The sequence below is a fragment of the Gavia stellata genome, chromosome 8 (genome assembly GCF_030936135.1).
Source record: "Gavia stellata isolate bGavSte3 chromosome 8, bGavSte3.hap2, whole genome shotgun sequence".
Lineage (NCBI taxonomy): Eukaryota > Metazoa > Chordata > Aves > Gaviiformes > Gaviidae > Gavia > Gavia stellata.
Window position 1 is genome coordinate 7,322,497 of NC_082601.1, and position 15,937 is coordinate 7,338,433.

General features: G+C 48.5%; 1 protein-coding gene across 1 annotated transcript; it reads right to left on the reverse strand.

Moving 5' to 3' along the window:
* Positions 1 to 483: 483 nt before the first annotated feature.
* On the reverse strand, positions 484 to 15,353 carry LOC104257522 (carnosine N-methyltransferase 2). Its single transcript, XM_059820505.1, has 10 exons — positions 15,203 to 15,353; positions 13,629 to 13,812; positions 13,483 to 13,596; positions 9,942 to 10,003; positions 8,353 to 8,491; positions 6,618 to 6,670; positions 3,255 to 3,362; positions 3,016 to 3,146; positions 1,901 to 1,994; positions 484 to 839 (listed from the first exon to the last, which is right to left on the reverse strand). Exons 1-10 carry the CDS (start codon positions 15,351 to 15,353, stop codon positions 484 to 486), a joined length of 1,392 nt encoding a protein of 463 aa, XP_059676488.1.
* Positions 15,354 to 15,937: the final 584 nt, after the last annotated feature.

Genomic DNA, 15,937 nt, shown 5'->3' on the forward strand with positions numbered 1-15,937 from the left:
GCCGGTTTTGTCCTGGCGCAGCTGGAAGCAGCAGGTCTGTATGCAGCCAGCACAGGGGCTGCAGCCTCCTGACGGCTGCAAAGCAGCACCTGGTCATATAGACATGTCTTTAGGTATGTAAACATGCTGGCCATATAGAGAAGTGGAAATCCCAGTGTCAAAAGCACAGACAGGATGCATACCATTAAAAAAAGGTCCATGTAGGCTTTTAGTGAGATGGAGCTCTTTACTTTCTGGAAAACATTCTCCTAGGGCTGGACTAAATAGCCAGGGTGAAATCTTGGCTCCGTTGACCTCAGCAGGACAAAGAGCTCATTCCCAGTGTTGCAGTGTCCGCTGAACCTGGCTGGGAATGGGAGGCTGCAGCTGAGCCCCAATTTCTTGCCTTCTTGCCTGCGAGTTGCCTTATTTCTACGCTACGCCCTCTGCAACCCCATCGCCCCTATACCCACCCTAGCTTGTTTTCTGCACTTGGTCCTCATTCTAGGATTCAACCACAATCATACTCAAATTGTTGCTGAAGATGATCCTCCCGTCCTTTTTGCTGCTGCACTCGGGCTGGCAGAGAGCCTCCTGCAGCCGCCGCCGCAGCCCCGGGGGGGCCGTGCCCAGGAAGTTTTTTGTCCCCGTCAGGAAATCCATCATGCGGCCTCCAACCGGGTCGCCCTCGATAAAGCACTCGGTGATATCCCAGCCTGATGGGAACTCATAAACGCGGTATTCAACACCGAGTCTCTTCAAAACATCCGTGATGCCATTGGAGGTGATGTAGTGGCCGCTGTCGGTGGAAGGCAAGCAGTGTCTGTACTTCTTCCATAAGCTGGCCCATCCGCTACTGTCTGCCAGAGCAGGAGGGAAGGTTACTTTTGCAAAGCCAAGGCAGTCAAACACCAGCTAATGCAACTACTAAATGAGTTTGAAATGCTCTCTTTCTGCTGGTCCAGACTGTGCCAGGAGCAGGAGGACAGCTTTCCCCTTACTTGAGTCCACTTACAAATGTCCATGCCTGGAGAGGGGTAAAACTGTGATGTCCCTCAGCCCTCCTTCAAAAACTCTTCTGTTTGAAGGCAACTCCTAGGATATGGTCTCCAGCACTGGATTTGCCCAGGAGGAGTACACACAGGGGTACCAATGAGCTGAGCCTGCACATGCATGCTACCTATTAAGTGCCCCTTTGCTAGAATGGTGCAGATGTTTTTATACATCAAAGCTCAATTTTAAGTGCACATCAAAGAATACATACTTGAAAAAGCCAGTCCTAGCTAGCAAGGGAAACAGCCTACCAGCAATGTGAGAGGGAGTTTTAATGGCAAACACGGGGAAGTGTGCTTTATCCACCACACCATGAGCTGGGGATTCATGAATGGCACACTGGAAAAAACACTCTTTTTTTTTTTTTTCATAAGTTGTAAGTGCCTCTTTTTCCTGTCCTGACATAAAGCCCGCAGCTCTTGGCAGCGCCCATTGTCCTGCTGAGGTCTGGGCCATCGCTGTGCGGAGGGAAGAGCCCCAAAGATGGGTCCTCCCAGAGCTCAAGTTGTGTTTTCACAGTGCTGATTTCACCATGAAGAAGGATTGACCCTCATTCATGAATAGCCACACTTCTCTCTATCCAGAAATTTCACCGCAGGAGGTCTCTTTGAGGTACGGAGCAGTTCATCTACTTCATAAGCAGGGAAGCAAGAGCTCGAAGGCTGTGCCTAAGTGGTCCCATCAGACACTGGGGTCCAAGAGACTAAGCCCAAGATTGCACGCTCCCTATGAAATACAGCACTTATTTTATTCAATTACTATAGAATAAGCGCTACTGAAATCCCGAGACAAATATTTGTGGCTCTCAAACATCAAAGCACTTCAAAACCCCCAACAATGAAGCAAAAAAATAAAAGGTCCCTCTTACCTGACAAAATTATGATCAGCAGTTTACCATGATGGTCGAGGCAGCTGTGGAAAAACTTGATAGTATTGGGAATATCCTCCACACGGTACAGCATCTAGAAGTGACAGAGATACACACAGCCATTATTCCTCCTCCACCGTGCAATGGCCCTTCAAAGGCTTAAACCCTGTCTCTATAGAGTTGTTTTAAATTACTTCCCAGTTGCTTCCCAGCCTGTCCTAACTCAGCACGGACCTTTAGGGATGCCCCACAGGACTGAGAATAAGCAGCTCTCCGCTGGCACTGGCCTGGGCCAGACTCAGGGACCCTCTGCTCAGCCTTGGCCCCCAGCTGGATGCTGACCTGCCCGTCGCTGCCCTTCAAGCCCAGTGACATTTTGTGCCAGGAAAACACATGCAGAGGAGAGTCCCCTGGTTTCTCTGGGTGGTCCTTATCACCAGGGGCATTTCTTGGCCATGTCTGGGCTGGGGACAGGTTGGATCTCTTCCAGACGCTGAGGAATTTGCACTAGGATGAAGCAGGACTCATCTCAAAGGCTGCCCTCGGGACTTGTAACTTAGTCCTTAACCCAGCCATCAAACCCCTGAAACACTTTCTGATTGTGAAATCAGCTCTTATGAAATGAAAGCAAAATGAAATAAAAGAAAAATTAAATAAAAGCCACTAAAGTGAGAAAATAACAGACTTTTTATAAAATATAATTGGCACATACAACATCAGTCTCATCAGTATCAGAGACACAGCAGAATAATTTCTGACCCAAAACCTGACACAGGAGTTCGTTCACTAACCTTTCCCTTCAGTGCCATCCAAACTACTCTGATTAAGCAAAAAAAATTCTAGCTTTTTGCAGCAGCAAAGCATAATTGTTGGCCTCTGTGTGATGTGTGATGGTCTGAGACTCATCCTCTTTTGTTACCCACCATACACAGTTAAACCAGTACAAACCAGAGACCAAACCCAGAGTGGATAGGGAATGAGGTTTGGTGTTTGTAGAGCTGCTGCAGAAGTTGTTGTTCATGGGAGAATTGTGCTCAGCTCTGCTCCCCCTGACTTGATGCATACAGCAGAAATGAAGGCAGTAGTTAAAGCTAATTAAAGCAATACTCCATTACCTGGATCATATGGATGAAGTCAAATTTCTTATGTGCACCCTTCTCTTTCACCTGTTGTTCATACTCCGAGGAAGTGAGCTGGTGCCAAATAAAAGAGACATTCTGCAGGTCTGGAGCTTGATTCACCAACTCTGTTTTAAAAAAGTAGGAAAAAAACGTTAATTTCACAAACCAGCAGAAAAACTCATCATTCAAATCGACAGTCCTCGCTATACCTGAGGCAGCAGGTATAGCCTTACCTTTGTAAGCTGCCACGTGCCGTGGGTTGGGCTCTATGATTTCGTTGTCGATAAAGACCCCCGGGTGCGCAGCCTGTAGTATCCTGATCATTTTCAAATCCTGCTCACCTATTCAATAAACACAAATTCATTACTTTAAAAAGTACATAAATGAGATGAAAGGATGTCGGTGGACCTGCTGCCTCTGCTGCTGGCAAATCCCCCAAGCAGAAGTGAGGCACTTTCTACCTTGCGGCTTGCATGGCGGCATCTAACCCGGTGATAGTCTTACCATGATATCTTATTGCTCGAGGTAACATATAGTTACAGATAAGACCAAGAACAAGGAAGAGATAAGCAACAGCCCAGAAACTTGCTAATGGCAATACTCTGGGTCATGGCACAGACAGGTCAAAATAGTCAAAGATCAATGTTTAAAAAAACCAACCAGCAAGCATTAGTTTTCAACAAAAATGCAAAGTTTCAATGGGGGAATGGAGGGAGTTGGCACAGTTGTGTGATTTCAATGTGGCACAGGGTGGTCCATGCCTTTGGCAGTGCCGTGGGGAGGTGCTGGTTGCTCTGCCAATGGCGTGACCTGGCTTAGAGACCTGGGGAACTGCATGGCAAGAGGAAAGACCCATTCACAGAGTCACAGAATCACTAAGGTTGGAAAAGACCTGTAAGATCATCAAGTCCAACTATCAACCGAACACCACCATGCCCACTAAACCATGTCTCACAATGCCACATCCACACATTCCTTGAACACCTCAAGGAACATGCAGTACCCTGGGTCTTCCCTCTTTGGGGCCTGACCACATGGTCTCAGCGCTGGGCATCTACTAACTAGTTGTTAACTTGGAGTTGCAAATAGAGAGTCATATATTGGCGTGTAGGTGCCCTGCAAATTCAGCTATTGGTGTTCCTCTGTTGTTGTCTGAGCTCTGGAGGAGCAAGTGGCAGTCTGTCCTTCTGTCCTAGGAAGTTCCCAGCCTCTTTCAAGGTGACGCAGGTCACCCTTCTTTCTTTCAGAAAGGCCACAATACACCAAGTGTACAAAGTCCACCTGGCTCTGTGGATGGGACTGGAAATAAACAGCAGAGGCGACCACCTTGAGTGAACCTTTGTGAGAATCCTGTCTGTAGCTGATGGTGGGGGCCTAAAAATAATCCTGCCCTTGCAAATATCACACACAGAGGGCTTGATACGAGATACTGCATCTTCCCTAGCCTTTCAGCTGATGTACCAGCTATGAGAAAAGTCGTCATCTTTGGCAGGTGTTGCAGTAAATAGAATTCGAGGAGGGAAGTATCAGCCGTGCCAGCACTACAGGGACATTCAAGGAAGGACGAGTCTTTTGAAATCGGAGAGAAAATATCCCAGACCGCTGAGGAATTCAGTGGCAGCAGTGCAGGGCTAGCCAAAGGCAGAAGGAAAGAGGCTGCGGCTCCATCCGTTGAAGGTGGGTGCATGGACCAGTACTGTTGACACTGGTATTTCAAGGCAGATCCCTATAGCAAACAGCTGAATCACTTTAGACAGATCTAAATGCCAGTTAGTAGGTGCCTTGGGGTGGGAAGCATCAGCCGTTTGAGGTGCTGCCGTGGGCTCCCCTCAGGCTCAGGGCAGGCAGGAGGCAAAGCATCGCCACTGATGGTGGCAAATGGGTATATCGACAGCAAATGGGTATTTTAAAAGTTGTTTGGCTTTTTTTTACTCCATCTCTGTAATGCCCAAACCCAGTCTTTGCAAGAGCAGGTAATAACATCCTCAACTGGAGTGTCTGCAAAAACAAGCAGTAAGATACAATGCTTCAGAGCGGGAATTTCTCTGCTGCAGCTTGCCCTGCCAGCAACAACCCCTCAGCAGTAACCACAGCGAGGCTGAAAGAGGAGTGAAACCCCTCTGCAAACAGGAGCCCATGCTGGCACTAACTGGGAGGTTACAGTCGAGATGATAGTTAAACCAGCCATGGGAAAATATGGGGTGGATGAGAAGATGTGATCTGGACTGACTGGCAGTCTTTTAGGATGTGGAGTAGGTCACTAATCCCCATAAATATTTTTGTCAACTGAACTAATTCTGGGGGCTCTGTGAAATCGGAGTCCAAGCCTGGAAAGGTCAGGGATCAGATATAACCTTTTGCTCAGTGCCATCCTAGCTCACTCCTCTGCCCGGCTGCAGAAGTTCAGCTCTTACAGCCGTGGGCAAGCTGAAGGGGTGCGAGTCTGTGAGGGGCAGCTACCCAGGAAACCCAGGAAATGTTAGGGGTTTTATTTTTCCCTTAAAACATCTTCTGAAGAGAAAATAAATAAGAAAAAATGAGGACAGTGCAAAAAGTTAATTCTTCCCTTGTGTTTTCCTGGAGTCAGAATTTTGGTTTTATATTACTTAATGGAGTGTAATTGAGAACTGAATGATTTATTCCTGCTTGCTTTCTTGTATGCTCCAACATATTCCCAAGTGGGGAAAACAATTCAACGCTATTTTTCTCTTACTCAGGAAAACAAGCAAAAAACAGTGAGAAAAATGCTTTCATTTGAAAATATTAACACTTAAAATTCAGCTGAAAATACTTTTTAAAGCAAAAGCAAACTCTGACAAATAAAACTGCCACTTCTTTTCTCTATTTTTTATTTTCTCCCAGTTTCCCTAGGAGCAAAGTTGGATGTTTCACGACTTTTGTTTTGTTGGGGTTTTTTAAGCACAAATGCATTTAGAACAGCTTTAAAGCTATTTTTCCAAAAGATGCGTTTCTCTCTGGGGGGATATATCATTTGCAGTGAAACCCTACTTATCACCGGATAAAAACACAGTAGTAACAAAGAAACACATCTTGAAAAAGCTGATGAGGCCCCATGCTAATGGTTGTGGCCAGCTGGTTTTGCACCACCTGGAGCAGAGCATTGCCTTGCTTTTGCATCTTGGATCCCTTAAAGCAAAGCAAAACAAGAGATCCCTTCAGGTGGGATAGTCTAAGACAGGACTTCGGGTGGAATGAACCTCTCGGATGTATCTCATTCTCTCCGACGAGGTTTGAAGATGCTCTTGTACCTAACCTGGAGAAGGACTCTTTGCTTTGAGACATACAAAGTCAGGTGAGAGTCATCAAGAGGCAGAGACTAAGCTAAAATCATCACATTCATCTCACTTCTTGCGAGATTTGAACAGCAGTGTTTCAGAAGGCAGACAGGGTAGGAAGGGAGGGAGCATCGCTCTCATCCTGGCTCCACACCCTGTTTTGCCGTTCTCTGCTTCAACGAGAAACACTGTTATTAACACCTGAGTAGTTATCCCCATTGCTCAAAATTTCAGTACCACTTTCTGCTACCCACAGGGACCCCCGTCCCCCAGCATCAGCAGTGCTGCTAAGCTCCTTACCTGTGCCACTTCCAACTCCCAGAACATTTATAGTCGATTTTCCATTGCCGAGACTGAAATGATAAGTACACATTACTTCGCCACACTATGTAGCATGACGTCATGTTTTAATTCTAATATCCTGGATACCACATTGGCCCACAAATTTAACTGTGTTTTGCCACATGAATTAGGATAGAAATTCGAGCACCCCTTTGAAGCCCAGCTATAACCAACTGCGTGGCAGGAGCCAGCCCTGTATTAGCAAGTTCATATTTCACAGTACAGTAGGCATCAGGATATAGTATTTCTCTTCCTCTGCCAGAGAGTTTTCTTCAAGCTGTGGCTGGCACCATGCAAAAAGGCCTCGGGGAACCCCAGGACGAAGGGTTCTCTTCGGGGGTATTGGGGCTGTGGCTGGCTGGGATGGACACCGCTCCCCGGCCAGGGCTGCAGGGACAAGGTGAGCTAGGGCGAAACCTCTGTTCCCTCAGGAGACAAGTTTGGTTTTCCAATATTGGATATAAATTCCCAGTTAAAAAAAAAATCAGGCTATCCAGATGACTGGAAATCCTCTTTTCAATATTAGTCTTGGTTTGAAATTGGGAGGAAAGGTCAAAATCTTCAATAATTTTTACCTTACAAAAATTACTTCTAAAAAGACAAAAAAAACCCACCCAATCTTCTGGTTCCTAGCAGAATATTTAATAACAGCCTGGCTCGAGGATGAGGAGCCCGGGCTTCAGGCACGTCGCTGCTGTGACATGCTTTATGGACTTATTCTGCTCTCGGGCATGGACTGTGCAGAGGGATTGAGTTTCCCACACACGATCTGAGGAGGCACCGCAGCAATGATTCGACAAGAGGGGAGAGAGTAATAAATCCTGCAGGGTGCGAGCTAGTCAAGGATCCTTAGCCCTAATGAGATTCAAGACCCTTTGACAGACCCACAATCAGCATCATAGGAAGCCACAATGTTTTGCATAATTTAAGAGTCATGTAAGTAAATTTTTCAATTAAAATTTTGCAATAAAAATTATTTTTAATTATTATTTTATTGCTTATTTTATATATATATCTAATTTGGAGAATAAAAATTTTCCTGCCTATATTTTTTTCTCAATGGAAAATACAGATTCTATAGCACCCAAAAACTACCCAAACTTGAAAGATCTTTCTTGTCGTTTGGATCTAGGCTGCTCTAAAACTTAACTGCAGTCATCCAAGCTTAATGTATTACATCAATACTTCACAAAACTGATTATCATTTGGTACTTAAGCAATGCAAATCGACTTAGGATAGAAATAAGGAGGTTTTAGGGGATTGAGAAAACCAAGAATTAGTCACTAGAAAAGAATTAGCTATGTGTTTCTGTTTGGACTGATGTGTGATCAAGTCCCAAAAGCAGGGAGAGAGCACAAGAGAGAGCTTTCTTTCGAAAAAAACGAACAACAAAGAAAACCTTTAATCCTTGGAAAATCAGCTAATGAAAAGAGATGGACATGAAAATGAGGTCTTGATTCTTTCCTTAACATAAGCTGAGAGGCAGCACAGTGTATTAACTGAAATAGCACATACTCTGGAGTCATTAAACAGAATATCCTAAAGACTGCTATTAAGGGACTTAAAACTGAAAAGCATTAAAAGTTCATTCATGCCCCAGAAAATCCTTAAACATGTTTGCTGACCCTCGTCAGCAGGTTGCCCTCCCAAGAAAACAGATGGCTTTCCCACCTCGGTGGAAGTGCTCCTTACCCAGCCATGATGTTGGGCATTTCTTCCTTGTTGAATTCGTCCATGCACTGGTGTTCTGTTGAATGGTCCAAAAATGACTTAAAGGCTTCTACATATTCCTCGGCCGTGAGACTTCTCATGGAAGGGATGACATACAGCTCTTGACAAACAATATGAATTGTGTATTAGTGGCTTCAAGGCAAATAAAGGATTAAAGCACTTACCTCATGGAAGAAACCCAACCCAACCCAACAGAAGCCAGAGATTTGGGAAGATGGTAGGGAGGACGCATGGCCCAGGAGCCATCCAAACAGGTGGGCTCATGCGAACACTTTTCAACCTGTTCACGCTCAGGGTTTGAAAACTATTCTTAGATGCCCTTTGACATCAGTGTATTTGTTAAGTAAGTGCCTCATTACTACAGTTGTCCCTGAGGAAAATATCCCCATAATTTCCTGAAGAGGCTTAGATAGATATGGGGTACTCAGTTTGCAGAAAGGGAGGTAACTGGAGTGTTTTTCTGCAAGAGTCCAGGCAAGAAGGTGAAGGCAATCGCACAGCAGGTCCAAACCTGGAGGGGCTGTCGCTCACGCACATGTTGGACAGTGTAACTGAAATCACCAGCTGTAGGCACATTTGCTCTTAGGGGTGATGCAACACAAAAACTGCCACCTGCACCTGAAGCAAAAATAGTCAACGCTGTGCACCTCATTTCCGACTCTTGCTGGCATGGGACTGTGGTGTTCTGCTGGGGAGGTGAATTCCCCACTGGGAACTGCAGTTCGTGGCCAGAAGGGCAACTGATAGCAAAAGCATTTCATCTGAACGGGCTCACGCTCAAATGTGGGTGGCTGAGAGCAAGATTTCTAGCTCTGAACCAATGCCCAGGGCTACTCAAGGGGTTGCAAGCAATGATTGCAAAACTCACTTTCCTGCTGTCTCCTGCCAGGCCACAGGCTCTGGCCAACTGCTTGGGTCTGAGGAGCAACGATAAGACGAAGACTTGAGGCTCGTGAGAAGATGCCATTCAGCTGAGTACTGGCTCGGGGGTCTATCTCGGACAGAGGGCTGCAGTAGGAAGGCAGTTGTAGTGCCAGCCTCAGTGTGTAAGATCAGCATTGGAAAGGTAGTATTCAATAGAAAAAAAACCCAGCTTTTCCTTCTAAACGAAACGAGGATGAAGGACGGGACTCAGCAGAACATTTTCATCCTCATTTTTGCCTGCTGAGGAGCTGCTTATTTGTCATCTGCTTTTAGTTGCCACTAACAAGAAAACTTTGTATGTCTCATACAGGACTGCGCAATCTTATACTGGATGCCTGCACTGTTTCCAAAACCACACATCATTGGCAGCTGTCTTTCTGTTAGGAATGTATGGAAACCCTATGCCTAGTCCTACTGGAGGTAAAGATAGCAACATCTATCCTCAACACTTTGAACTATACCCTAACATAAACCTGAAATCACCTGAATTGCAGTCAGTTTAGCATCCTGTTTCTTTTTTTTTTCCCTAAACAATCTCTAACGCCAAAAGAATTAAAACGTGTTTGTAGTGATAGCAAGCTGAGTGGGCATTTTACTTTAATCTCCTTTTTTATTCTCCCAAATACCTGAATTATCATGTGGAGCTGTCAGAATCTCTGCTTCAAAGTTCATGCTGGGGAACCTATTCCTGTAAGGAAAGTATAGCACTTCAGTTATTTGAAGAACCTGTACACTTTTGTATGGGGTTTGCATGGCAAGGTTTTGGTAGCGAGGGGACTACAGGGGTGGCTGCTGTGAGAAGCTGCTAGAAGCTTCCCCTGTGTCCGATAGAGCCAATGCCAGCCGGCTCCAGGACGGACCCACCACTGGCCAAGGCCGAGCCCATCAGTGACGGTGGTAGTGCCTCTGGGATAACGTGTTTAAGAAGGGGGGTGGGGTGGGGGGGGGTGGAGAACGCATAGCAATTGCAGCCAGAAGAGAGGAGTGAGAATATGTGAGAGCAAGAACCCTGCAGACACCGGGGTCAGTGAAGAAGGAGGGGGAGGAGAGGCTCCAGATGCCGGAGCAGATATTCCCCTGCAGCCCGTGGTGAAGACCATGGTGAGGCAGGCTGTGCCCTGCAGCCCATGGAGGTCCACGGTGGAGCAGATACCCACCTGCAGCCCGTGGAGGACCCCATGCCAGAGCAGGTGGATGCCTGAAGGAGGCTGTGACCCCATGGGAAGCCCGTGCTGGAGCAGGCTCCTGGCAGGACCTGTGGACCCATGGAGAGAGGAGCCCACGCTGGAGCAGGTTTGCTGGCAGGACTTGGGACCCTGTGGGGGACCCACGCTGGAGCAGTCTGTTCCTGAAGGACTGCACCCCGTGGAAGGGACCCACGCTGGAGCAGTTCGTGAAGATCTGCAGCCCGTGGGAAGGACCCACACTGGAGAAGTTCATGGAGAACTGTCTCCCGTGGGAGGGACCCCACGCTGGAGCAGGGGAAGAGTGTGAGGAGGAAGGAGCAGCAGAGACAACATGTGATGACCTGACCACAACCCCCATTCCCCGTCCCCCTGCGCTGCTCAGGGGCAGGAGGTAGAGAAATCAGGAGTGAAGTTGAGCCCGGGAAGAAGGGAGGGGTGGGGGGAAGGTGTTTTTAAGATTTGATTTTATTTCTCATCATCCTACTCTGACTTGATTGGTAATAAATTAAACTAATTTCCCTAAGTCGAGTCTGTTTTGTCCATGATGGTAACCGGTAAATGATCTCTCCCTGTCCTTATCTCGACCCACGAGCCTTTCGTCGTATTTTCTCTCCCCTGCCCAGCTGAGGAAGGGGACTGACAGAGCGGCTTTAGTGGGCATCTGGTGTCCAGCCATGGTCAACGCACCACAGCTGCATTTGAAGCTGCATTGAAAATGCAGAACAAAAGGGAGATGCTCCAGGACAACTTTTCCTCTCCTGGTAAGCAATGCTCTTTGTTCTCTTTTACTACCATAAAGAAAGTCAAAACTTCTTGGTTAGCTGATCACCTGTAAGTATCAACAACGGACTGGCCACCTGCACCAGTGCTGTTCTGAGATGCGTTGTGGAAGCTATTCCTCCCTCTGAAGAATCGTTAACCAGTCAATACAGTGGAAGGCATTAGACTAACTGATCTTACACACTCTGTGAAACCTTTAATCATGAATGGAGTAGAAGAAATAGCAGTGAAATTAGGAGACGGCTATAGTGAGCTTCAGCATCTGAAATGCTAAAAGATCTGCTTGGCCTAATGTTTCCGGGACCTTTTTGCTTTGCTTTTTTTTCAACTTGTTTTTCCTGGGTTCAAATATTATAGCCAGGAATATATAACTTGTAGAAGGCTCAGGACTCAAAAGGCAAAAGTCAAAGAGGTCATTTGACCATAAATGTTTTCATTCAGTCACTTGTTTTCATTCTTAGCTCAGGTTTTTTTGGTGAAGATTTCCAGCAACGAAGTCACATCTTCATTTTCCTTCGACAACGTGCCTCATCTAGAACATAGGGATGAGATGCCACTAGCAAAAGGAAGGTATGAAATTAAATTGGAGCAAGGTCCTCACTTCTGTAAAGAAAGTGTTGGGGTGAGGCTATCTATGGAAGGGGAACAGTCATCTTCTTTGTAACCACATTTCAATACTGAGATGCACAGCAAGACTTAGGGGTGATACTACCGCATAACCTGGGTTTACACATGTTGCTGCTCCCAAAGCATTAGAAAATGCTTCATGACAAGCAGTCTGGAATAGCAGTAAGCAGCCCCTGGGTCCCCTCTGCCAGGGAGAAAACTCCCGTGTGAATAAGAAACAAGCCAGGAGGCAGAAAAGAGTAAAGGGAGTCTTATAGTAGTTCTTTGAGATAGAATATGTAATGACTGTGCTAGCAGGTAGCAAGGAAGTGGCCACATGTGCAAACAGCGCACATTTGATTGATGAAGGCAAGAAAAGACTAAGGCGAACCAGAAGTCTCAGAGATGCTGTGGCACAGCCACAGAGTCCTGCAGGAACAGTTGATTTCATCTGCGTTCACTGCCAGTCACATACCTGGCTCCCAAGAGGTACATCAAAGGTCTCCGTTCCACCACCTTGACCTCTTTCCCTTCCCAGAAAAGACCCTCACAGAAATTCTGCAGTAACAAGCCTGAACTCAGCCCCCTCCATAAGCTCCAGCTTGGCCGCAGGCCAGTCCCTCCAATTTCCACTCAACCCTCTGCCATCTTCCATCTCTGCCTGTCAAAGCAGAGGGCTGGTTCGTCCTCTCAGCTGGCTGAACCGAGCAAGATGGGTTTCAGTATAAATCTCCCACTAAAATGCCAAGGGGGTAGCGTGGCTTCCCCTGCGCAGAGAGGAACAGCTCTCGGGATCTGGGGACATGAATTCCATTTCTGACCGGTCAAACATTTCCAGCCATCTCAGGAGACCTGCCAGGTGACCTGGACAGACTGCGGCACAAGTATTCACCAGGATGGATGATGCCAAGATAACTCTTCCACCAAGATTTTTGCCTTTTCTCCCCAGGCAGGTTTCTAAGATTGATTAACGCTTGTTGCTGGGAAGGTGAAACAGGCTTAATTATTGCTGGGAACAAATGGACTTCCTCTAAAATCTCACTTAAAATCTAGCCCAGATCTGAAAATTGAGTGCAATATTTTGGGCTGATGCTGCCCATCCCAAGACCCCGACACCCAACAGCAGGACCGAAGCAGTGACTGCCAGGGAGCGGGATAGTCATGGGCACGGCTCATCCTGCCACCGCTCCTGCCTACGTCGGAGCTCACCGTTTAGGAAGGTTAAACCAAGAGGTTTAACCCCCTTCCATGAACTGAGCATTATGGACTGCAGCTGCAGGGCACAGAGGGAATTCACAGCATCACTTTAAGTGATGCAGCACCTTTAAGTTGAAAAAGTCATTAAATTCAAGATGTTTCTAGCAACACAAACTGCAGGAACATCTTCATAACTCATAATTTCATTACACCTAAACTTAGGCTGCTAAGGGGCTACAGGTCTCCTCACACGGGCTAGCTTAGCCCCTGTCCCTCCCAGGACACGGGCACATCTGCCGTTACTCCCACCTTACACACATCGGTCTGTGACACAGGGAGAGCAGGGGCCGGCTGGTGAGGAAACACACACCCTCGCGCCCTTCCAAAATCCACGTACCTCTTCATCTCCGGGGCCGGGTCCCTGGCCGGGGTGGGTGCCGTGCCGGGGCACGGCGGCTGGGCACAGGGCTGGGGGTTAGCTGGGCGCCTGGCCCCTACGTTAGCATGTCCGCTTGCCGCCCCGCTCCGCGCCGGCCGCTCGACCCGCCGAGACGCTGGTGGTGACCCCGGCGTGCGGCCGCGGCTCCGCCGGCACCTGTCGGGCCAGGCAGCGTCACTGGAGCGAGCAGGGGAAACCCAAGCCCCGCGGGGAAGGAGCCAGGGGCCGGGGTGGGCGATGTGCGAGGCCTGACGTCCGCGGGGCTGTCCTCATCGCACGGGAGCTGCGCTGTTTTCGAGGGGAGGAAAAGAAAAGGGACAGGTTGAGATTTTAAAACCTTTAAAACCTGAGGGGAAGTGGCTGAGGGCTGTCAGCTGACGCCGGGCAGACTCAGGGGCCATTTCCATCTGCTTTTTAATTTGCTTTGAGTCCTGACTCTCCTTTGTGGTCGCTGCCCCGGGCCAGGGGAGCTGCTTTCCCGCATCCTTGCTGTGCCGCTGCCTGACGGGCAGGCTGGGGGATTCACTGGGAGATCCCCACTTTCTCCGGAGAGAAGAGGGTCTTGCTGGCTGCCCAGAGACCTGAGCAGATGATTTTAACTTCTCTGATTCAGTGGGAAACGGGGCATAGCAGCAGTACCTGCCAGCGGGCACGGCAGCCCCGTGGGCAGCCTGGCACCCCCCTGTCCCTGCCCTGCAAGGGGGACGGGCAGCCGGGCTGGGGGGCAGCGAGCCCAGCCTGCTCCCACTCTGCTTGCTAAACCAAAGGGATGAGAAAGCAAGGAAACCTTTTTGGGGGAGAGCTGTCCAAGCCGGAGGTCACTGGATGTCGCCCAGGATGGGACGGCACCGCTGGAGGTGCAGTGGTCGCTACTGCAGATACAGAAAATCCTGGGTGCTCCCGGCACCTGGATCCGGTCTTTTCTCCTACCAGCATCCACAAGGATGGTGCTCCTTTTGACTAAAAGCTAGTAACACAAATGTAAAAAAGAAAGGATTTAGAGACTTTATATTCCCAAGTGAGGTCCAGTGGTGGAAAGCGCAGCATTAGGACCCTCTCCACTCCCTTTCCCTGAAGGCAATGGGCAGAACAGATTTAGCAGATGACAAATAAAACCTCCTCCCTTGCTGAGATCCCTCTCCCAAAACACCGCCTGCCCCGCACGTCTCACCGAGGCTGGGGATCATGCTCTCAGATGCTTCACCATCAAGTAACCTGTCTACACTAGATTTGGCTTCCAAAGGGATTTAATTTATCTCCACCCCAAGGCAGGTCCGCAGCAGCATGTTAAGCTAGAAATGGCCACATCACTGCTTTTAACCAAAATATTCAAATCAAAGGTGAGGAAAGACCAGAACCTCTTTGCTAGCTCTAAAATGCAGATTAGGCTCCTGGTGCTGTTTGACCACCCAGGCAGTGATTTTACATCAGCCATTTCAATCCCTAAATACTCCCCCCAGAGACGCCTGCCCCCAGACACCAGCCGGGCACCGGCGGATGGCACCTGGCGTTTCTCAGCCGAGCCCCACAGGCTGCAGCCGCAGCATCCTCACGTCCCCCAGCCACCTCCGCCTCGTTCCGGCTAAGCCACACTGCCTGCTCGGGCCCAGGCACCCCCCCACCCCGCCATGCCACCGGCAGGGATGGACACCCCGCAGGTCCCAGCAGAAAGCCGTACCTCCCCGGAGCAACAGGAGCTGTAGAGAAATCGCCAGCACCCAGGAGCTGCACAGCCCTTGGAAACCTCCTTGTACATTCACTGGGGGCTGATACCACCCCCCGGCCCCCCCTATGGCCCCCCCCAGCTCCAACAGTGCACGTAGGCACATGCCACAACTGAGCCAGCATTAGCCTACAACAACAGCCTTTGTTCCCCCGGCACTGGAAACAACAGCACATTGTGGGCAGCTGCCTGCACCGGCAGATATTGGCAGCAGCGTGGCTTTGGAGGATGTACCCTCCGCACGCTGTGCTCTCGGTTGTTCTGGCAAGCTCGTGACTAAACCCACTCTAAACTGTGTTCTTCGTGCAAATTGAAAAAGATGGGGCTTTGATCAGTGAGATGATGGCTAAAGCTAGAGTGGGGCTGCAGTGCGAGAAAAACAAAGCAACAGTGTTTTTCCCCACGTGCTGCGGCTGCAGCAGTCAATTTTGGGCAGATCCTGCAGCAATAGGTCATTCACTTTTCCCAGGGGTGAGCCTGCCCAGGGCTGGTATCACCCATGGCGTCAAGCCCCTTCGATGCCCTGGCTCCATCAGCCCGCCACAACAAGCCTCCAGGCAAGAAAGTCCGGGTATTTGGAAATCAAATTTCAATGAATTTATCTTCTAACATACGCCAGTGATCAGCCCTTAGGCTGATGAAAGTCAGGAAGGTCCTAAGCATTTTTACGGAGTTCCTCGTGGTATTACT